Consider the following 23,509-nt stretch of genomic DNA (forward strand, 5'->3'; position numbering starts at 1 on the left):
ATGCTGTCTGTACAGCAGTAAACATGAGTGAATAAAATAGGGAAATTGATCCCTGCTTGTATTGCTCCAATCCTTCTGTTCCTGTCATTTCCAGAGGAGCCGGGAGGACAGTGCAAAAACCCCAGTAGCAGCCATGGTGCACATGGAGGGAGACATCTCCATCTCCCAAGAGGAGACCAAAGTACTTTGACTTCATTGCTGGTTTTGACAAGTTAGCAAATCCTAAGTGCATCAAAAAATTGAAAAATCTATGATTTAAACATACATTGGTATATGTAGTCTGTAGTATGCTCTGCAGTAGATTGTGTTCCTGATGCAGTTTGGTCATTGTAGCTTGATATGGATCATGTTGATCCTGTAGAAAGTAATGACAGAGGATGGTGGCTTGGAAAAGCATTAAGATGGCAGAAGGCAGATGCAGAGAAGTGAGGGCTTCTATAGGTGTGTAACTCAGACATTGGTGTTGTCACACAGCAGTTTGCTGTTATATACAGAGCTGGCCTCAATGTGCTGCCTTGATCCAGATGCAGTGAGACCTTCACTGGAGCCTGCATGCTCATTGTTAGCTTGCTTTCCTGCTCGCTGGAGGCTGTAGGGAACAGTGACTCGGTCCTTGTTGGCCTCAAATGAAGCACTAGAATTCTCTTAAAACTCTGCTTCTGAAAACTTGTATATAAGTGTTTTTTGCAATCTTGTGGCATGCAGTGAAGGATTGCAGAGATTCCTTTCTCATGTTTTCCTCTCACAATTAAGGCTCGGTTTCTCCAGTTTTTACTTCCTCAGGCAAAGAAAAAAGATTCAAGTGACAAACAGGCAAATTCAGAAAAACTCTTTTGGTGTCTCTCCTGCTCACTTGACCCAGAGCTTTGTTCTGGCTTGCTGGACAGTCTTTTTGCAGAAGGCTCTTACTCAACCATGTAACAGATAATATTTGATACTCTGTATCTCATATAAAGATTGACTCCGGCATACTGCATCCCATATGATTCAACATTGCACATCCCCTTTTCCTGTCCTGTCAGTCTCTACTTCAGCTGTCTATCTATGCTAGCTTCTGGTGCCTCATTGATTGGGGTTTTTTACAGATTAGCTGAAGGGTGTTGCAGTGGCATATGTTGATACAGGTCTTTCTGCAATCCTTTCAGGGCCTGACTGGTCAAAGGAAGCAGACTGCTGCAGCCAATATGCCAAATAATAACATACAGAAAATTGGAGCTTCTTTCAAAATATGTGTTGAGCATCTTATGGTGTGACAAATTGCCTAGTGGCAATTTGAAATGTCGTGAGAGTTCATTCACCAACTTCTGGTTGTTACTATTCACCTACAGAGCATAAGATTCACTTTGTGAGGTGTTGTATTTTCAGGTGAAGACCTTGAATAGGTTTCATTTTCCTACTCCTTGCATCTTTGAGTTTTCATTAATGGATAATCACATTTAAGCAGAGTTCACCTCTGTAGTAAAAAAGGATGAGCCTATCCTTAGAGTGTGTGTGTGGGGGGGAATTGTCTCTATACAGAGAAGGTATGTAACAGAGCTATGCATGCTGCTAGTTGAAGAACGTCTGTTGTGAGCTGGGCTCTCGCTAAAACCAAGCAGGTATTTCTTTCCTATAAGGATTCCAAGCATGTTCTTGGAATTTTTCATTTTTGAAATAATTTAAAACACAAGTTCTGAATATATATTGATTAATTGGTGGCAACTTTTCACTTTTTGTGTCCAGCAGTTCAATCTAATATAAAGTATGTTCTGCCAAATTGTATTTGCTTCTGATTTGGCTGCTTCTGCATAAAAAAACAGCAACAAGAGGAGAAGAAATATAGTTGTTCTACTGTTCTTACAAGATTTGGGGTGTAGTGCCCACCTAATGCACATCTATAACATACCACAGTACTTGATTGGAAATTTGTTTTCCTTCTGGTGCAGAACATAAAAGAAACTTCCATCTTTGTTTACTACTCACACATGTAAAGGATCTTCAGCAGTTGAAAATGTGGTTTCAATTAAGACTCTTCCTGCAAATCAGCTTTTCTTACCAAAACAATTTTCAGAGTAAGTTCCAGTAATCACTCAAAGAGAACAAGGTGTGTCCAAGGTTGTCTGTATCACCATTCATAAGTTAATAATTGGCACGTAAATGTGTGCAAAAACCACCTAGGAAGGTTTACTGAATATGGCTGTATAAAAACATATACTTTGAGGTTCCCAAACTTAAGAGTGTTACTAGACAATTTTCTGTGGTTTTCAGTTGTTTGGTCCTCTTGAAGAAGCAAATGTTTGTAGCAGTTGGCAATGAAGTCAGTTTTCAAGAAACTCAGATATCATTCATAATGCATAGAAATGGGTGGTTCCTTTTAGAAAAGGCTATGGAGAAGAATTTCCTGTCCTTGAATATTCAGACCTTAATCGCCTCCCTCTTAGTGATGATTATGAAAACTTAGCACTTGCTGCTTTTATGTGGGTTTTGGCTTATTGGAGATGCTGTATGAACATAGTCAGTAGGGATTTTAGCTGCAACTGGTAGTCAAACCAGAGAGGATGGGTGATATAATTAGGCTTACATGTTAAAGTACTGTAGTTTTTAACAATGTGGTACTATCTATGTGAGGATGTGAGAAAAGCTAGTATGGTATTGTATTAAGCATTTATATTGCATTTCATTATACTGTAAAAAATATTTAGTCAAATGCTATTTCTTCATTCAGAATTTAATTTTCATTATTATTTATGTTTACATCTTTAGATTTGCTGGACAAATAGTCTTGCTTGCAAAATTCCTATACAAACAAGGTACTAATTCACTGGATAGGACTGTTACTTCTACTTTCTCGCTTGCCACTGAGATAGTGAAAAGTTTTACTGTCTTCTAATCCCAATTTTAGCATTTTGTGTTCCTGATTGAACCTTTTAGAGAATTCTGTTCCCTCCAGGATAATCCAGAGTTTTAGAAATGTGGTCTTAGCCTAAAGCTGGACACAGCCACTCTTTATGAATCTGCCTGTCTTGATTTGCCTTCTTTTTACCTCTTCTCAGATCAGGTTCTGCTATTGTAAATTAAAGGGAGTATTGCCTCCTAATCATGTTCAATGCAAATATTTTCCATGCTTATTTTTTTGCACATCCCCCATCTAAGACCCAAACATTCTAAATATCCATTGCTGTAAAAGCAGTAACAGGTTGCTCTTGCATTCTAAAAAACTTTGCAAACCTTGCAGGTAAAGGAAACTGAAAAATCAATATCATTGAAATCTATGCCCAGTTGGATCTCCAATGTGTTGCTTTAATGTTGGACATAACATTTCAGTATATTTTCCTCTGTAACAGATGATACCAATATTAGTCTCAAGTGCTTTTTTAATATGTTATTTACAAGGAAATATATTCAGAGTTTTTTTACCAAAGTGGTTGCAGGCCATTATTTTATTTTCATGTACAATTGGATACTAATCAGAAAGGGCTTACTTATTCATACATGTTCTATTTACTGATATGTAGAAAATCCTTCTAAAAGTGGTTTATTCATAAAATTTCTGAAAACTCAAAGAGTGTGCATGTAGGAAAATTCTCATGGAGTAGCTTGGTTTCACCACACACATATTTCCATGAAACATCTGACCAGTCTTATTTCTGAACTACAAAATGGAAAGTAAACTTGGGGGTGTATTTTAAAGAGATGATCTATTTCTGAACATAGAATTATGTTTGCTGTGAACTTTTTTTCCTTACTCTTGATTTGAAGCAAAATTAAAAATCTTACATAATGGTTTCCTGATATAGTGTCTGCCAGTGGTCCTGCATTTTTAAGGTTTGATAATGTAATGATTGTTTGGCTATTTCATAGAATTTTCTAGTAATACTTTGTCAGAATTAATACTCAGTACTGGCTGAAAGTGCTAATGTCATAGAGAAAGTAGTGGCTATTCTGGTCATGATAAAGACCTGAAATATCAAGCTGATTTATTTTTTCCAGCATGTTGCACATGATGTTGGTGGTACTGTTTTACCTTGAATGTTAGGAAAATGCTACATAAGCATTTACAAGATGTGAAATTTTTTTTAGATTTTTTTCCAGTCAAGATGTGATTTGACATTGTGAGGCTTTCTGGGTAATATAGAAATTCAGAAGTTTATGCAGTAACTGGTTGTTTTTACTTAGCTGGCAAGACTTTGCATTGCAAAAATGGGTTAATGGCTGATTTTGAAAGATATTTGTGGTATCCTAAGCATATTTTCTTACAGCTTTCTACTTGTAGAATGACAAGCTAATTTGATTTAAGTAACTCTGAGTTACTAGCCATTGCTGAATTCCTGTTGTGGGAAGAGCCATGTGAAAAAATTACTTTGTTTTCCTTCCTTGCATAATTTTCATTCTTTGTCTTTTTTCTCTAGTTAAGTATGTTTTTTTTAAATACACAAGTAGAGTTATGAGGTCATAAGGCTCTTGACTTGAGAGCTGCAGATAGAGTTAAATTCTATTTAACGGTATTACATAGGAATTACCTGTATTAATAAATAAAATTTAACTGTTCTACATATTTTTAGCAAGCAGGTAATAATAAAGCCTGCTTAAGAGCTCCATTTCCTCTGATTCAGGGAGGGTAAGTTAAAGCAGAGGCAAAAACATTAAAGCCAAAAGTGAAGGTTGCTATTTCAGTGTTGGGCATTTACAGCTCCACGGGACTGCAGTTTTTATATTTGGTGATGACAGGGAGCACCACAAACTACATGTAATAAATAGAATACAAAATAAATTCCTTTTCTATTTTATTTTATTTTGTTTACTTTTAAATAGTCCAGGTCAGCTTTGCAAAACTAATAATGACTTTCTCAGGATATCTGCAGCACTAGAAGAAAAATAACTCTTATTAATACAAAGAATGCGTCATAGTCTGCATTTTCCTCACATCTTTTTTATCTGCTATCTAAAGCTTGTAAATAATGCTGCCAATCTGATTTCAGAAAGCTGATGTTATCTCTGCAGGCTTATTGATGTTTGCTGTAGAATCACCTTCTGTTCTCCAAGTTGTAGAAAGAAACAACTGGATACTATAACTTGTGCTCATTTTCAGTGATATCTACTGCCATTGTGATGTAATGTTAGAAGTTGTCGTAAATTAGCACGTTCCTGATTAGCATGAATTCAATAAATGTTCTTTACTTCAAAAGAATGCTTGGGACACGTGCTACTACTTGCATTGTTTATATATGGTACTGTAGAAACTTAACATTTGCAAGAAAAATGTAAGATGATGGTTTGATAAGATTACTCAGAAATAATTAGGTGGGTGTGTAGGCTGCTAAATGTATTTGATTTTAATCTCTAATTAAAAAGTTGGATTTTTAAATTGTTTTTGTGATGCAATAGTTTTTACTTCATTATGCTTTTTGTAAATAGGGGCCAAATTCTACCTCTTCATTGTGCCTAAGTACAGAATAAATGTTTTCAAATGAAACCCAAAGCCAGTGACAGATTATTTCTATAGTCCTCCTCATGGAGGATTATTCTCAGAGCAAACACACGTATGTGCCCTTGTATACCTTGAACCAGGAATGAAAATGATGGCTAACCTCTATGCATTCTTTTGGCTGATGGGAGATATAATTATGTTGTGGGATCTGGCACTGCCAGAAGCACAGTGTTTTCATGTTAGTGCTGTCTGATTCTGAGGTCTCTTATATGAGGATTGGAATTGGTTGATGTTACAGCAAAGGTATCTCTCTGTGGATCTACAGGTGTGAATTTAAGCCTTTCTCTGTTCTGCTGCTCCAGTGTTTACTTAACTCTGCTGCAAGGACAAGCTACCTGGTCACTTGAGCTGTGGAATCAAACAACCAGATGCATTAGCTAGAGAGAAGGAAATTACTGTGTTAAAGCACACTAGAGCAGTTGTGTCTCTCACTTCAGGAAAACTGTGACTTGCTCATGGTTTGGGAAGCCAGGGTTCTCCTAGTAGCTGCAGCTGAGGCATCCACTGGGAAATCACATGCTGTGTTAAAGAAGCTGCAGCACGATGTATGGAGCTGCATGGTCCTGAATTGTGTAACTCCCTAGAGTTTTTTTTCCAGATAACTCTTTTTCATACCAGTGTTTCATAAGCAATTGGTTGAAAAGGTGAACATTACTTACTTTTTCATTAAAAGTGTATGCTTCTGTACAGACTTTTCTATGTAGTGTAGATTTTGAATGGCAAAAAAAGCCTGATCTATTGACATAATTTCCCAAGATTATTTTGTTCATTTACAAGTTTTCATTGTATTAATAGGGATGGGGAAGGGAAACAAAAATAAGTGATGCTTTTCCACCTATCAGCACAGCTGTTTCAGCTGAACGGGGAGATTTGGGATGGATTTGGGATTTTTATACCTGCCATCTAGATCAATTTCCACTAACTGGAGGAGTGATGTCTGGCAGCAGTAGAGCTGCCAGAGCTTTTTTGTCTCTGATTTTACTGAGGTGTATATAGCATGTAAACAGCTCTCATATACAATGGGCAACATAAATAAATAGGTGTTTCTCTGTATAACTTATGAAAAGTGAGACAGTAAACAGAGAGGGATTCTATTTGTCCTATAGATTTTGAGGTTTGGTTTTAGGTGAATAGATTTAGTTTAATAAATTGGAACCCCACCTAGAAAATGAGAATGACATTGAGGAGATAGTTTTTCCAGATGCTTTGATAGAAGAAAAAGGGGTGGAAGTGAGGAGGAGAGTGCTAGTAATGGCATGGGCTGACACTGGGTGGACTTCTGTCAGTGCAGAATACTCTGCAAGAATCTCATGGTGTTCGTAGAAGACCGTTGCATTCAGTAACGTTGCCATCACAGCACCTTTGTATATACAGCATGTGAGAGCTGCCTGTTTTAAGCACATGCATTTTAAGTGGTTTGCAAGATCACAGAATCACAGCATTGTTTAGGTTGGAAAAGGCCTGCAAGATCACTGAGTTCAAGCTTTACCAAGTCACCTTGTCAACTTGACCATGGCACTAAGTGTCACATCCATTTGTTTCTTGAACACTTCCAGGGATGGTGACTCCAACACCCCCTTGGACAGCCCATTCCAATGCTCAGCAACCCCTTTCATGAAGAATTCTTCATGATGTCTAACCTGAGCCTTCCCTAATGCATTTTGAGACCATTTCTTCTTGTCCTGTCACTATGATACAGATTAAACTTCGCTAAAACAGTTTTCAATGCACTTTGGTCCAATCAATTCTGCTGTTCAGTCTGAATATCTTCAAAATCATAGGTGCTAGACTAAGTTATGTAGAACAGAACTGGAAGTGGGTTTTCACCTAAAGCAATGGATATTGGTGAAACATCTTCTTTGCTGGTGAAATGAAAAGGTATGCTTGTTAAGTAGGTGCATCCACTCATTTTGTGTGAACTGCACCTGAAAATGTTTCTGGTGGCTTTTTTAATGTATTTGTGATCATGTGTTTAAATAAAGGAAAACAGGTTCTTACCCAATATATAAACAATCTTTTTATATAATGAATTCTCTTTGATCTGTTAGACCATAATTGGTTTGAGCATAAAGTCTTTGAGGGAAGATTAATATATATTTAGATCATTACAAAATTATCTTAATTCCCTTACATTATAGATAGTTTGAAAAATAGTTTCAGAAATAGCTGAAAGCTTTTACTTTAAAAACCTCAAAACTTTCGTCTGAAACGTTTGGAACCTAAAGTAGAGATTATATTGTGCACTAAAAGATCCTTTCATCACAAAGGTCATACTTTTGGTCATACTACACTAGAGGACTGTGCTGAAAACATGATTCTTGTTACTGGAAACAGTTTTAAAGCCACAGAAGATGAGTAGGAAGAGGAATGAGCTGATCTACACATATTCATCTCATATCTGACTTGCCTTTTTTTCCAGTGTTTGTTATTTAATTGGATGTATTTTAACTACGCTGTGTTGCAAGAGACCATGATACAATTCATAATGTGTGCAATAAGAAATACCATTTCCTAGAGGCATTGTTTATTTTCATGTCTTCCAGGATTTTTTGTGGGTTTTGAGACATTAGCAATTAGTATAAACCTAAATAAAACTCAGTTAAAAACAGAATAATGTGTGACTAGAGTAGGTAAGATTTTTTTCTCTCTCTCTGCATGCTTTAGAGGTGTCTGTCACAGAAATCTCTGAATTTTAACATATTTCAGTTTTCTTGCATATATATTTGTCCTTTGCTCTGTGATTTTCTGGGAATTTTCCAGGATGAACTTTTGGATTATTTCATTAGCTATAGATTCTATGTGACTGGAAGCCTTAGTGATTTATTATGCTCAAATACCTTTATTAATATAAAATAATTTATTAAGAGCATTTCAGAAAGTGAGAAAAAGCCGTCTTTTGAAAAGATCATTAAAACAGGAGTTCTTCTGTAACAAATGTTCTCCTGGCCTTTTTTAAACAGCATTTTTTCACAAAAACATTTCACATTGGGTGATTATAGACAGTCCAGTAGGATAATAGTGGAATTATGTGACTGCTTAGAAAGACTTCTTTCCCTCTTCTGCTTCTCATGCTATTAGTTTAAAACAAAATCGCTAAAGATGCTGTGATTTTAAAGGAAGGGTTTCTAATTATTACAAGCTCTATTCAGGTGCTGCTGTCATATCAATTTCTATATAAGTCAAGTCTATTTGATAGTGAACTCATCTACTTTGTGCATTTCAGTCCAGCTACTTAGAATTTGATCACCTCACACTGATGTGAGGTTATCTGGAGCAGAGGGTAGCTTTTCAGTGAAAGCTTGCAGTAAGACTGAGACTTGGTATTACAGACATGTTTTGGACAGGACAGCTGCCTGACTTTTGGCTTCTTTCCTCTTAGGCTGCAGTCATACTGGCAAAGAGTAAATTGCCAGAAGTGACCGAGGGGAACTGAGGGTACCCTTTTATTTCTCTGTTCAAATTGTGTAGGAAACTACCACGGTTCCAGACTCCTCTCAGGGAGGAGTTCTTTGATAGGCTCACGACATAATTGTAGCAATAGGGTTACATGGACCCTAAAGAGGAGCTGTGCTGCTGTTAAATTGTGTGAATGTGAAAATTCTGATCATTTGAGGTAAAGGATTAACATCTGTTGTTTTGAGATGCCTGATTTCCAGCTAGACATTGACAGTAAGTTCTTCTAGACGAAGTATGATCTTCTCATGTAAAATTCCATGTAAAGGAAGCCACTGAAGTATCAATGCAGAGTAATAGGAAATGCAGTTATCCAAATATTGGTACTTTCATTGGGAAGATTATCTTCTCAAGATATATATGATTTTGAATGTGAAGACAGCACATAAGAAAGAAGATTGTTGGAGAGCACAAGTAAAGCATCTGCATCAATAAAAATGCTTCTCCCTTAGTGATTCTGAGGCAACCTTAAGAAAGGACAGTCCAGATTACCCTGTGAGTTGGGGCTGTTTTGGGCTTGACCTTACAAAGGATTTAATGACCTTTCTATGAGCTCAGACTAAGTGAGAGTCCCAGCAAGTCACGGTGTCCTGTAAACTTAAATTTTAGATCAAGAGGAAATGTCCTTCTGGAATGCAGACCTCAGTGTCAATATAGTAGTTTAAAAGCATGTACAGCCTGGATGGGAGAGAACCAAAGCAAGCACTCTGAGGCTGTTAGTCACACCTGCTTGAGGTCATTTACATGCTTCATCAAGCATGGAACCATATCAAGCCCATAGCTGTGGAACATTGCTTTAAATTTCTAATGCTTCATTTGGGGAAGAAGGGATGGATATTCCCTTGCTTGCTGAATGGAGCTTGTTTTGTGAATGAGTGAGATGTGAACAGGTTTTTTAGTTGGTTTAGGTTTGTTTTGTTTGCTTGGCAGTTTTTAATATGACCATTTTGAATGTAGGGCTACAAAAATGGATGCTTGATAGTTAAAAACAAGTAGCAGATAGCCCTAAAGTCTACTTTGGGGTAAGCAATTGGCATGATCATAGAATATTTGTGCCCAGGTGTGCTGTGGTCTGTTTATACCTCAAGCAAAGTAATAAGAATTTTCTATTTGTTTTGTCTCTAGTCATGGAAAACACTGAGTCTGAACCAGTGCCAGCTCCTAGAATTCCATACAGCACTCCTTATATCTTTGAGTAACACATCTGTCTGTCCTACACTTGCAGCATAGCAGTTCTGTGCTGCCCTTTATTGGGGCTGAATTGGGAATATCAGTCTAACCATATAGTTTTCACCTGATAAAGAGCTGAATATAGAGGCTACACAGGAGTACTGACATGCATAAACATAAAGTCCAGGAGCACTTGGAAGTAATGCATGTTTTCCTTAGAAATATATGAAGGTCAATGATGTTACAGATCAAAATGCACATTAATGTTGTTTTTAATTAAAACTTGAATATTGTCCCAGGCAAACAATTGTTTTTATCAAATATTTTATATATCTTTTATCTTAGTATGGGTTTGTGTGAGTTGGCACAGCACTCCCATGCTCAAATTGGCTGTCTAAAAAAAAAATTACCATGCAGATATTTTATTGGTTTTCAGTTTGTTTGTTTTTTCTTCAAAGATATAACATGTATATGTAGTAGATGATACTACCATATGTAGTATCATCTCTGTAGCATCTGGTTTTCTGACTTTGTGAGTGTGTGGATAACAATATTATTAGGAGTAATATCCCCACTGAGTTTTGGCTGGTGCTGAACAAATGTTTTAGCAAATAGCTTGTTTGAAAAAATGTTGTCTTCAGGACCACTGTCTTAAAGTATGGGTTGAATTCAGAAAACGGTTTACATTCTCATCTCTTTCTTCTTCTTAAAAGAGATGGGAAAAAGTAATAAAAGCAAAGTAAGCCTTTCAAAATAAAGTATTTTAGAATTTATACAAGATTTTTCAAAATTATTAAGATCAAAATGTTTTTAATTCATACATGAAGCTGAATAATCCATTATTGCATTTATTTAGGATTTCTTACAAGTTGATTAGTCACAAGCTGATTTACAGGAGCATGGATTAACTATCATTATTTGAGCTTGCAGCTTTTATTCTCGTTAGAAATATCTAAATATCTTAATGATTAAACATTTATGAGTAAATCTCCTGTGAAAGTCAAAACCACTAGGCTTTAGAAAATATACTGTAGGTGGAGTTGTGCAAGTTTCCTCGTGGAGCTCTGCCAGTACTTGGGAGTCTGAATCTGAAAAGTCTCCTTTATTCAGATACTAGACTCCTCAAAAGCAGGGTTTTGGTGTGGCAAATGAAAATGAGTTTTCAGAACTTATTTTTCTTTAAAAACAAAATTTGTTTCAAAGCTAGTGTCTCACAGAGAAAATCCAGTGAGCTTAACTCTGTGTTGCCTGGCATTTCTGTACTTGAGAAACTGTTCTCCAGCGAAGCGGTAGCGTTTTTCGCTGTCATGTTCAACGATTTTCCGATTTTTTTTGTATCTTTTCTTTTTAAGATGTTTTCTTAAGTATACAGCTGAGGAGACCAATAATAAAAAGATAAATCCATAGATGATGAAAGGATTTTCCTGAGCTTAGTAGTTAACATAATAGTCTGAAAAGAAAAGAATTTACAAGTACTTGTTCAAGTGTGCTATGTAGAGAGTGAATAAAATAAACAGCAAGATGTGTTGTGATAGGAACTCAGATGATCAAAGGGAACCACTGAATAGGAATAGTTATTCTTTCAGATAAAATAAGGAAGTAATTCCTTTGTGAGTTTTTGTGATCATTTCTGTTGGAAAACTTTGTATGCATTACTTGGAATTTCAATGAAGAGAAAAGCAATACAGCCTAGATAATAGTGTCAGCTTTGAGCACGAGGTGGCATGTGGACATAGCTTGAGCTACTTCTCCAAATCATTTGAATGGAAATATTGGATTAGTTAACCTTGTGTCAGGTCTGTTAGTTAAATAAACCCTCCAACTGTTCCTGACTGAAGGATGCATAGTTGTGATTGAAAGATGCTGCTGCTTTTCATTAGAATTTTGTCAAATATACCCTGCTAACATAATGATTTTAAAATAAAATGGTTTATTCGATGGAAAAGGATAACAAGCAGAAAATTCACAGCCTTTTCTTTTCACAGGGTGCTTCAGCCCAGTAGGAAATCCTCTTAGTCGAACACTATTGGGTAGACTACAGAAGGTAAGGAATTCTCTCTTTGCATTTTTTTTTTAAATTGATGTTTAACTATCAAATGTCACTATTCACAAGTTCTCTCTCTTGTAGAGAGGTTTTTTTTTTATCCTGTCTTTATTTTAAAAAGAAGTGTCTTCAAACCAATTGCCTACATGGCCAAATTAGCTTATGCTGTGACCAGCTGGTAGTGAGATCAGATATCTGCAAATCAAAAGCTTTCTATTTTTTTCATGACTTAATTTTTGTTGTTGAGAAATAAATAAATAAGATCACACTCATGTGTTTTTGTTTTTTACTAAAAAAACAGGCATTGATGAGTAGCTGAAAGAAAAGCAAAGACAATAACTTGGAATTAAATTCTCATTGCAGCGCCATGTTTTCATTGTTTACTCATACTTCATCTTTTTGTAACAAGTTAAATCACAGTTATCCTCTGTTTACTTAATTATTTATCTCTTAAATATTGATTGTAAGCTTCTCCTAATTGTATTCGTTATTCATTTATTTCTGGTTTCCTGATCACCATAATAAAAATCCAACAGAATCTTTAAATGCCAATAATTGCAACTGTACATTTGATGAACCTGTATTAAACACAAAATGTATGGAGAAACTAGTGAAGAAAGAAGCAGCAGTGCTTCTGAATACTGAGTGCATTTGTGTCTCCATGAAGCTGGGCCTGTTGTACTGGAGATGGTAATCCTCCTACTCCCATGGACAGAATGGCATATTCTGTTGTAATTGCACTAATGTTAATTCTTGAGAGAAATGTAATAAATTGACATAAGTTACCTTGGGTCATTTATATCGGTTTTACAATTTCAGTTTGGGGTTTGCTTTGGATTGCTTTAGGATTTTTTGGACCTACCTATTTTAAGAGAATCTGTTAAGATAGTTGTGGAAAGCTTAGATACATAGGATTCACCCAGAAATTTTGAAAGCATGGTTTTACACTGGTGTTGTGTTAGTTGCTAAATGATTCCTGTTTTCAAATATTTAGCCCTTATATGGAATTTTTTAGGGAAAAATATATATTGTTCAACCAGTATTGTAGTGTTTTCCACCAGAGCAAGCTTGGTAAACATTTGCAGGATCAACTGTTTTGTGAAATGCTAGGTAGCAGCTAATTTAAAATAGGGGTTTTTTTGAGAGGGCTAAATTAAGATTTTGAATATATTTTTACTCCTTCTATTATAAATGCATTAATATATATTAATGCAGGTTAACCAAGTAATAAATATAAAAAACTAGCATTTTAAGAAATAATTGAAGAGGTTTTGAAATAATTGAAGAGGTTTTGAATCATTTCAGGAGTTGGAGTATTTAACATGTTTTTGAATTGGTCTTTTTCTGTCTTTTCTCTCTCTTTTTTTTTTTTTTTTTTTTTTTAATTTTTGTAGGTTTACTGCAGCAGCTGTGTTTGCATTTCTGATTTCTGTTTGTACATTGCAGGTATCAATAAAGTGCAGCCTGGTGCAGTTTTGGTCCTTTCTTCCTCTAGACAAATTATAGATTACCATGCCTATTAAATATTAAAGGGCTGTAATCAAATCAGGATTGTAGTCATCTGAAGCCTAAGGAAGTAACTTTACAGTGTCTATGGACACATTAATTATGACTGAAGAAGAGTTTATCATTCTTGCCAATTATACTTCTAGCATAACTTTAATTTGGCTATTAATACTAGTATTTGTATTTCTGTTTCCCATAGACTAAATCTGTGGTTAGTTGTCCTGAGCTAGGACCAGAGAATACAAAACAAAATACAAAAGTGCTAACAGTATCCAGCTGTTTTCTTCTAAGTCTCATCTTACATAGCATTTAATTTAAAACTTCACTTAGTAAAGAGATTGCATAGCGTTCTTAGGTGAGGAGACAGTTAAGTAAATCTGTAACCTTTAGGATATTAAAGAAAAAGACAATGGAGCAACAGTAAAATCTCAGATTTATTCTGTAGAATTTTCAAGTGTTTTGCATATTAACTTTTAAGCCAACCAACAGTTTTCAATTAGGCTCTAGAAGTTAATTTCTTTTTCTTTCTTGTTTAAAAAAAAACTAATCAAGAAACTACCAAAAACTAAAAGCAGCAACAAAAGAAATCTGCTGAAGGCAACAGCCTCAGAATGTTGGCTGTTACACACTGAGGCACAGATTTACACAAGAGAAGCTGTAACACACATTCCTTGTGTCTTTTCTGAAGTGTTTGCATGAGTAATATTCCCAGTTTCTCTTACACTGTGTCAGCAGGTATGGAGGGGTGGAGTGGAGGGAAGCAGTGCTACTGGGAAGCATCCAGGCAATAGATGTTTGTCCTTCTTCATGTCCTTGAGTCTGTCACTGATGGGAAAAGGAGAGAGCATGACTTTGGCCATGTGTGCATACTGGGGTTCACTCCGGTATGTGTAGGGACTTCCTAAAATTAATCTTAGAAAAGTTATTTTCCACGTGCTGCTATTAAGAGTTAATGGCTAAATAGAAGTTGGATTTAGTCTATATGTTTATTTTGTTACAATGAAGAATAAATTTACATATAAGGAAGAAGCATATGAAACTATATGAATAATTTTTTTTCTTTAAATTTTAATATTGTAGTAATAGAAGTATATTGGTTCAGTAGTAGAAATTAAATCCTGACATTTTTACAGAAAAAGCAGCAATAAGATATCACTTGTACTTTTTCATTGCTCCTTCTCCTAAGGGAATGAGCACTATCTAATGCCCAAATTCTGTATACATGCCACTATGCTATACATGCATCAAAAAAAGAAAAGCTCCATTTGAGCAATCACTGAAGCTGGCGCATTTAAAAGAAGCCATAAACATTTTAATTAGGACTATTATCAGGAATCTATAAAACTTGGTACAACAATGTATCAGGTTACTCTCACATGCAATGGTCTCTTTTGTATCAGCATCTTGAAACATTTTTGTTTGGTTTTGAGTTAGAAATGTCAAGGGTATCTAAGAGGGTTAGTCATGGATAACCAGTGTGATACTCCATGGTGTAGAACTCTGCATCAACTGATGGATCTATTTATCTTCCTCTGAGGATGTTCCTTAATGCTGGAAGCTCCTAATAGCTTTGTTCAACCACAATCAGTGTGACATGCCACACTTTTTTAGCAATCATTTTGTTTCTGTTTCTCACAGATGGTCTGCCTCCCAAAAAGACCAACTCCACAGGACAAAGCTATAGCCACACATCTGTTCCAGTTCAAGAAAAGGATTAGCCAGTTTCCATCCTGCAGGAAAAAAAGGAGATATTAATATTGTATTAAGAATGATGTATTCATACCATTCAATATGCCTGTTGCTCTTTTCAGAATCCTGAAAATGTGCCCTAATCTTGTGACACAGCATGTAAAAAATTACATTTCTAAGTTAAAAGGCCACTAGTTTTTGTTGGATGTTTCTTGTGGTGTAACTGGTGCTTGGCAGTGCTTGAGGAATGGCTTGGCACTACTCAAGGGATGGCAGGGCACAGCAGAGGCAGCCTTGCTGTGTGTGTGGCAGGCAGCCATGGCAATTGCCCTTGACAGCTGGAGGTAGAGGTGTGTGCAGCCAGTGACGTACTCAGAGGCACCTCTTTGGATTGTTGTTGCCTTAAAAGTTTAAGGCAGTGTCTGAGAACATTCAGCATAGTCTTGGGGTGACTCATAGATGTTAGCTTGTTATTTCCACACAGCTTGCTCTCTTCAAGCTGTTCTCCAGTGTTTGAGAGCCACATAAATACTTTATTAAAAATGAGAGAGAGACAGATTGAGACACAATAATGGGGCAATATGAGTACCTGAGCTAGATACCTAAATAATACTGCTAATAATTCTGATGAATCATTTTTGAGCAACAGGAGGCACTCCCATCCCACAGGCTAAGCACATTGCCTGCACAGTTCTCTTAGCCTTGAAAATGAGAATTAGCTGAAACCTGTACAACAGTGCTGACTACCAATAGACCACTGAACAAGCAGTGTACTCTGAACTGCAGCTCCACCAGTCTTTGTTCAGAATTTGTTTATCAAATCAGGCAGTTACGCCTTTTTTTTTTTTTTTTTTTTTTCCTTCTGTGCTCGTACTTAATTATTCAGAACTCTTTAGGTGGTAGGCTTAGATGTTCTGGTAGATGATAGGAGCTGAGTGCAACTGTTTGCTTTTATACTGAGTTCATCTGTAACTGCTGTGTGTGTCTGTAACTAGTGTGGCAGTACCAAAACAATCTGGAGACTGGATGGAGTTCAGGATAGTCTGTGATTTCTTTCCCATATGGAATAAGCCCAGCTAAATTGTAGAAACCACACTGAGGGCAAGAATCCATTCTCAAGAATGGCATTTATTCTACTGAGGATTTGCAAGGATTTTCTCTGTAATTTTTAATGATGTTCCTTGGACCACCATAATGAAAAAAAATTTTTAAAAGTGCAAACACTGAAAATAAAACAACAATACATTTTAGATAGAGTTTTTAAAAGCAGAAGAAGAGAAAGAAGTTCATGCAAAAGATGTATTTGGAGTGGCTGTAAAATATGAAAGAGATAAAGTATGTTGGATTAGAATTTTCAGATTTAAATGGTTATAATGCAATATATCTGTTAGAGGTGGAAATGTTTACCTCACAAAGCACGCATTTAACACTTCTAAAATATTTTTATTGCTGTGTAATATTTCTATTCTGTATGATAGTGTGTATCCTGTGATGCACACAAAATGAAGGGGAAATTGGTTTCCCCTTTGTTTAGAAGACCATTGAAAAAAAAATTAAGTAACACCAGCAAAGGATTTCCACCTCTTCCTTTTTTTCCCCCTAGTCTGTTGTTCCTCTGCTAGTTTTCGTAATTTTTCTATTCTAAATCTTCTTTGGGCTTAAGCATATTTTACAGAAATCAAATTGTTTTAAGGTACAGGCTTATCCTGATTATTGCAATATATACCAAATATTCTTTTGAATTCATTGAAAGTCTGAAGAGCAAGTGGTGAGGAGAGAACAATTAAAATTAAAGTACTGGTTATTAAGACCAACCTAAAATTCTCCATTATATGGAAGTAACATTTTTGCATATTGGTTCAGAGGTAAAGTCCACTGCAACAACTTGTGAAATATGCAATTTAGTGTTTGCAATGCAAACAAGCTTGGACTACATAGTCTTCAGTCCAGTTGTGTCTTTAGTGCAATGTACATACTTGAAAAATTTAATATCTTTTTCTAAACATCTACCAGCCAATAGCCAATATTACTCAGTGTTGCTTAACATCACTTCTGCTTTTTCTTTTTTGAAAAAAGTATTTTGTTGTAGATAATTCTTACTGTCTTACAGGAAAAATGAAAATACAATCATAGTTTAGCAAAATGTTTCATATTAAAATTTAAAACAACTTATTCTTCTAGAATGATGACAGCCTGACGGGAGTGGGAAGAGGAAACAGTTGTCCCCCTGGGCAAGAGACAGTAAGTATTATGTAATTTTTTGCAATATATTCTGTACCTGTTATATTGTATCTGCTTTTGAAAGCATGCTTTTTTTTTTTTTTTTTTTTTTAGCATGATGGACAAGGACATGTTTTTTCTACTGTAGATTTTTTAATTCTTACAAAGATGTTCATAACTGTATAACTTCCTTACTTTTGGGTTTATATCAATCTTGAAAAACAATATCGTAAAATTTTGTGGAATATAGGTTTTTTTTTAAATTTTTTGCTTGGACATTGACCTAAATAAAACTTGACAAATCTTTAAATTTTACACCAGAAGAAAGTCCACTGCTTTCGGTGTAATTGTGAGTGGTATGTATTCTATACATTCTTCTTTGGTTCTGAGGTGCATTTCTGATATCCTGTTATGGTCATTTTTTGGATTATATTTTGACAGAGAATATAATGGCAATTTCCACATTTTATTTAAATTGCCAGGCTTACTAAACCAGTTGTATTACAGGACATATTGGTATATTAATTTCTTATTTCTGAGAGGCTTGATTGGTTCAAACTGTTTGTGGCAGTTTCCATGTGGCTGAATTTTTGTATTAAAAAAAATACAACATTTGCACCAGAAGTATCTTGCAAAAGATCCTGCATAAAAAAAGTAGTTCTTGCTCTGCCTTTCATTGTTTTTCATGCTGCCAAGTAATTAGTGTTGCGTTGCTACATTCTGTTTTGGGTTTTGGGTTTTTTTACCTTTAGTGACCTCATGGTTTTCATGAGATTGTCACTTAACTGAAGTGGGCACTGTTAGAGCACCTCTTACTGGACGTGGTCATGGTGCTCATTAGTGTGCTTTAGTTGGGATCTGTTCTGCAGTTCATATTTCTGTACTGCCAACATCACCTGTAATTACTGTTAGCTTTCTTAATGCAGAGAGGAGAGTTACGATAAAACACATTTCATGGTTTAGCTTCTTTATGTAAATTCAGGACTACTGAATGCATATTTAGGTAAATTTCCAGTCTACTGAAAACTATGCTACTACTAATTCTTTGGTGCTGACCCGCTTACAAATTGCCACATAAAATTTACAATGGTAGAATTACTTCCATCTTTTCCCATTCATAACTGATTTAATCTGTTTAATTGGTGACATGGAATTATGGAAATACAAGTGACATTGGCTATATTTCTACACACGCAACTTGCAGGTGATCTTGCTCAAAGCAGAAATGCAAATATAAAAAGCACTGTGGAATTTAGCAGTCTTAAAATTGAAATGCATGCATGAGTAATAAAAAATAAGGGGTTTTTTCCTATCCATATCATCATAACTTGGCTGTCTCCTTCAAACCCATTACCTCTCCTATTGCTCCTAATAATCCCTGCTTCTGACCTCTACTTACAGTGTAGTAGAGGAATATGAGGTGAAGATTGTTTGAGGAATATGAGGTAGGAAAGCAGCATTCTGTGTGTGTAAAATAGGTCATAATTTTGCTCTTCACTTATGATGAGGGAAGTGAGCAATTCCCTTGTTCTTTCAGTTCATTTGTTTTCCTTTCATGCTTCTCTGCTCAGAGTTTACTAGGACAGATTTTCGTTCATAGGGCATAGGAAATAAATAAGAAATTATACTTGATATTTTCATAATCAGGGTAGAAAGCAGGCTTCTAGTAGTTTATTGTATGTAATATCCATGGTCCTGATGACTGTTGGTATTTTTTTTCATATAAGTATAGCTGCACTGAATTTCACTGTCAAATAGATTTATTATGTGAAATGAAATGTAAATGTATTTTTTGCAGATATTTATAAAATTGCATATCCAAATGCTTACTGCTAAACAAAACGAATGAAAAACAGAAAAGAAAAAAGAAAAAATGGAGTGATCAAAGCAAAATTTTGCAATGTCTTTTTGTATTAAATTTTTCCTTGGATAAAGCTGTCATACTGTTGAAGTATTTATTCAAACACATATGCTTCATGAGCACACAGAGAATGGGATCTGAAGGTGGTGTAACAATTCTGAGAAAGTGACTGTATGAAGTTTTTTTTTTCCCTTTTGCTTCACAAGCAAATTGCTTATAAAACTAACAGCTGCTGTTTTGAAGCTAATCTTAGTGAATTGAATGTTCTTAACCATTTCTGCAATCCCACAGTCCTTTATCTTGCCTCTCCTGCTGCTTTCCCACCACCCCTGATCCCATTAGCAAAACTTGAGGCAGCCTCAGCTTTTACCAAAGTGCAGCTTTGGTTTCAGCTGCTTTTCTGCAAGAGGAAGTGAATGTTGCGCTTTTTTCTCTGTGGCATGGTTGTGATAAAGCTGTGGTGTTCTTATCTCTCTTTTAGGTAGTGGCTCTTTATGACTACACAGCGCATCGATCAGATGAGCTAACCATCCATCGCAGTGACATTATCCAAGTGTTATACAAAGATAATGATAACTGGTGGTTTGGCAGCCTAGCAAATGGACAGCAAGGCTATTTTCCAGCTAATTATGTGGCTGGTGAAAGTAAGTTTACTGCTGTCTTCCTGGTATACCGGTGTGGGTTTAACTGATGCTCCAAGATTTTACTGTGCTGTTCTGCTTATTGTTCCGAAGATAGAAATTTATGTAGTACACACGTGGCATAATGATGACTTATTGTGGTGCAAAAATTGTATTAAGTTAGCTAACCATTGCACTTTCAGCTTATGGAATAAGTCAGCTTATTACTGACTTAATTATCTGTCAGCTGGATTGATCCCTTGTCTCCTCTAACACAGAGCCGCCTAATTCAGGCCCCAGCTTGGCAATGTTTTAGGACACATCAGAGTGTTTCGCAAACATCTTGGGGTTTTTTCTTAGGCAATTTCCATTAAATCTAGCTTTTGTACAAACTCTTAATTTTCCCCCTGCTCTAATGGAGAATGTTCGGTTCCCAAATATCTGGATTTCAGTATGAAGTTTTAAAAGAACAGTAATGGTTAAATCTCACATCTGAGCATTGAAGTTGCTACAAGGTCCTTTTCATTAAAACAGTTTTGATTAAACTGATACAGACAAACCTAGATGAATTTGAACAAATAATGTAGGAAGCATCCTACTTAGTCCACTGCTGTAAAGATGCTCAGTGTGCTGGTGTAAATATTCAGCCTGTGGACACAACATATGGTTGCACACTACAAAGAATTCATTTGCCTTCCTAAACTATCAAACTATCAGTTATACTGGTATTTAGAAATCTTTTAACCCAACATTTCTCAAGATGGTTTTCCCCATTTTTTAGTTCCTCCCTATGTCTTTAAAGTGAAATCTAGTATTTAAGCCTCTTTCCTAAAAAAAAACTTGCACATAACATTGTGCTCACTTGATGTGTCAATTAAAGTTATATTTACTATGCCCTTCCCTGTTGTCTTCTCCTTGTACATCCTGTGCACTTTGCCCTGTCTTTCCTCCTTGTAAGATAACCCAGAGAGAAGTCTGAAGGAACAGTCTTCAGTGAGGACCTTAAAAAACGTTCTGAAAGACAAACAAAGACAAAACCTAAATAAAATTTTTGAGGCAGTTGTAGAATTGTGAAAAAAAATCTCTGGTAAATAATTTGCTATTGCAGTTGATGATCATCTTATTGAATAAAAAGAAATATGTAAGATACGTTTAAGTATCCACTGCTTCCTAACAGTATGGACTTCATTCTTAGGTAAATGTTTGAATGGTTTTGTACAGTAACCAATATATAAATCACATTTAAATCTAAACTTGCTAGCATAAATAAAGGTTTATGGGAGAAATTTTCATAAATTTTCATACAACATTTGCCTTCAAACATTTTTCACCTGTTTTTGTTCACATCCTCGTTTTGGCTAGATTGTAATGTCATGGTTGTTCAAAAATTCTTTCATAGCTCTAATAATGGTGAATTATGGTTCCTCTTTTCAGAAGAATGTGAAGATCAGCCTTCAGGATTAATACCAGATTCTGCTCCTCTCCTACCAGAAGGACCAACAGAAGCAGAGGAAGGTTTTCTGACACTAGATAAGGTAATAATTTGAGAAGGAAGGATTCTCTAAGTAGAGATAGATTGTCATTTGTGTGCCACATGGACTGTATTAACTTTTGATTTTTTTATGTAAAAAATACTTATGTGTAGATCTCGTTCCAGGCAAGTGAGTATACTTCCAGTAGAAGTTTAATATTTATCTTGTATGGAATCAGCTGTTCCATCACGTGGCAATTAAATATCCTGATTACTTTCAACATTCTAATGGGTGGCAAATCTCCCATTGACTCCAAGTTTACAGAAGTTATGTGTGCGTAAGCATTCCAGTTTCTGTGATTTTTATTAGTCAGAATATACAATATGTACAGAAAAAAAAAGTAATAGCACCTGGTTTTTAGTCCAGGAAAAAAAATGGACATTTGATTTTTGTGGACTGGCCGTTTTTTTTCTCCTGAATTTTAGAGATTCCGCTATATGCAAAGCAGGCCAATTAACTTTCTCTTCTTCAGAGGATTAGAAACTTTACATGCTCATGTTTCCCTTCTGTGAAATAAAACTAATGATTGCTTTCAAACATGGGATATCTTCTAAGAAAAAAATTAATTAAAAATTAGCTCAACAAGTTTTAGAATTCAAGACATTTTTATTTCAAACTGTTTGTATCCTTAATAAGTGTACTTTCCACAACTGTTCATTTTCATTTGCTGAGATGGTACTAACACAACTACTTTAAAAGTATTGTTCAGATTTCTTTCAAATTATTTGACTTTTCCATGTACTTTAATAAAATTGAATCTAGTGTTTTGTGTCTGATTTGCAAGATTCCAAGCATATTCTGTGTTGCTTAGCTACAAGTTTGGGGACTTCTCAAATGATTCATCTAATCTTTGCTCCGTGGTGTATACAATCATAGAATTATTTAGGCTGGAAAAGACATTGCAGTGTTCAAGGTTAAAACACTCAAGACTATTTCTGTTGGCCTTTTTTGTGCAGCTTCTGTTTTTAGTAGGTGAATATAGAGATAGCATTTAAGAAGTTATTGAGATTACTCACTTGACAGTCTTGTTGAAGCTGGCTGTCTTCTTGAAGCCAACTGCTATAAATTGAATTACTGAGTGTTTTGTTCCTAACTACACTTGAAAAATCACTACACCGAGTAGTAGTAATTAATCTGAAGTATCCTTTACCTCTCTGTAGCTGAGAAATTCCTAGGCAAACCATTGTCCAGGAATTACAAGGGTGCTCTACTTCCAGATACTTCTGTAAAGGTAGACTGGAATAAATATAGGAAAAAACACATTACTAGTGATTTCTTTAATTTATTGTCTGCATGGCTAGAGGCAAGGAGGGTATCCCAGAGTATGCTTTTGAAATCACCCAGTTTCACTCATACCTGGATTAGAAGAGAGAGAAGTGCTGCTATACCTATTTTTATTAGACTTGGTCATTGTTATCTACATATGTTTTTCTGTTTTAATCTGGTAGGAATTTAGTCAATTTACTGTATCACAATACTTTTATGCACACCAGCTACTGTTACTAACATTTGCAACCCATATTTTTTATTCAGCTTTATGAGAAGCAACATTTGATTAGTTTTGATTGCTTAGAATTTCTCAAGTGTCTATGGCTGACATATTTTCTAACACTAGATTTTTTATTACTGGTAGTACTTGTTTGAATAATACTGGGTTTTAATATTATTAATGCTCTTAAATTGAATTCTGCTTGTACCTTGAGTTAAATTAACTACATATTTAACAATTAGTTGGAATTTTATAGTAGTCTACAAGAAAGACATAATGAATCAAATGTACAGTATTAGTCGAAAACCAAGCATATACATTGCTTTTCATCTTGCACAGCAGCCAAGGGTAGTACAAAATAATACAGAGTCTAGAGGGAAATTGTGAAACAGGTCCTGGAAAAAATTATATAAGGGGAGATTAAACTAGCAAAGAATGAGTACTGGAGACAGCGTACA

General features: G+C 35.5%; 1 protein-coding gene across 1 annotated transcript in view; it reads left to right on the top strand.

The window, feature by feature from the left end:
- The window catches only part of AHI1 (Abelson helper integration site 1), an 85,666-nt gene that overhangs the window by 47,665 nt on the left and 14,492 nt on the right, over positions 1 to 23,509 (top strand). The window contains exons 20-23 of the mRNA XM_030236175.2: positions 12,076 to 12,134; positions 17,511 to 17,570; positions 19,892 to 20,054; positions 21,465 to 21,565. Coding sequence (XP_030092035.2) covers positions 12,076 to 12,134; positions 17,511 to 17,570; positions 19,892 to 20,054; positions 21,465 to 21,565 — 383 coding nt within the window. The remainder of the gene's footprint in view (positions 1 to 12,075; positions 12,135 to 17,510; positions 17,571 to 19,891; positions 20,055 to 21,464; positions 21,566 to 23,509) is intronic.

The sequence above is a fragment of the Serinus canaria genome, chromosome 3, assembly GCF_022539315.1.
Source record: "Serinus canaria isolate serCan28SL12 chromosome 3, serCan2020, whole genome shotgun sequence".
Lineage (NCBI taxonomy): Eukaryota > Metazoa > Chordata > Aves > Passeriformes > Fringillidae > Serinus > Serinus canaria.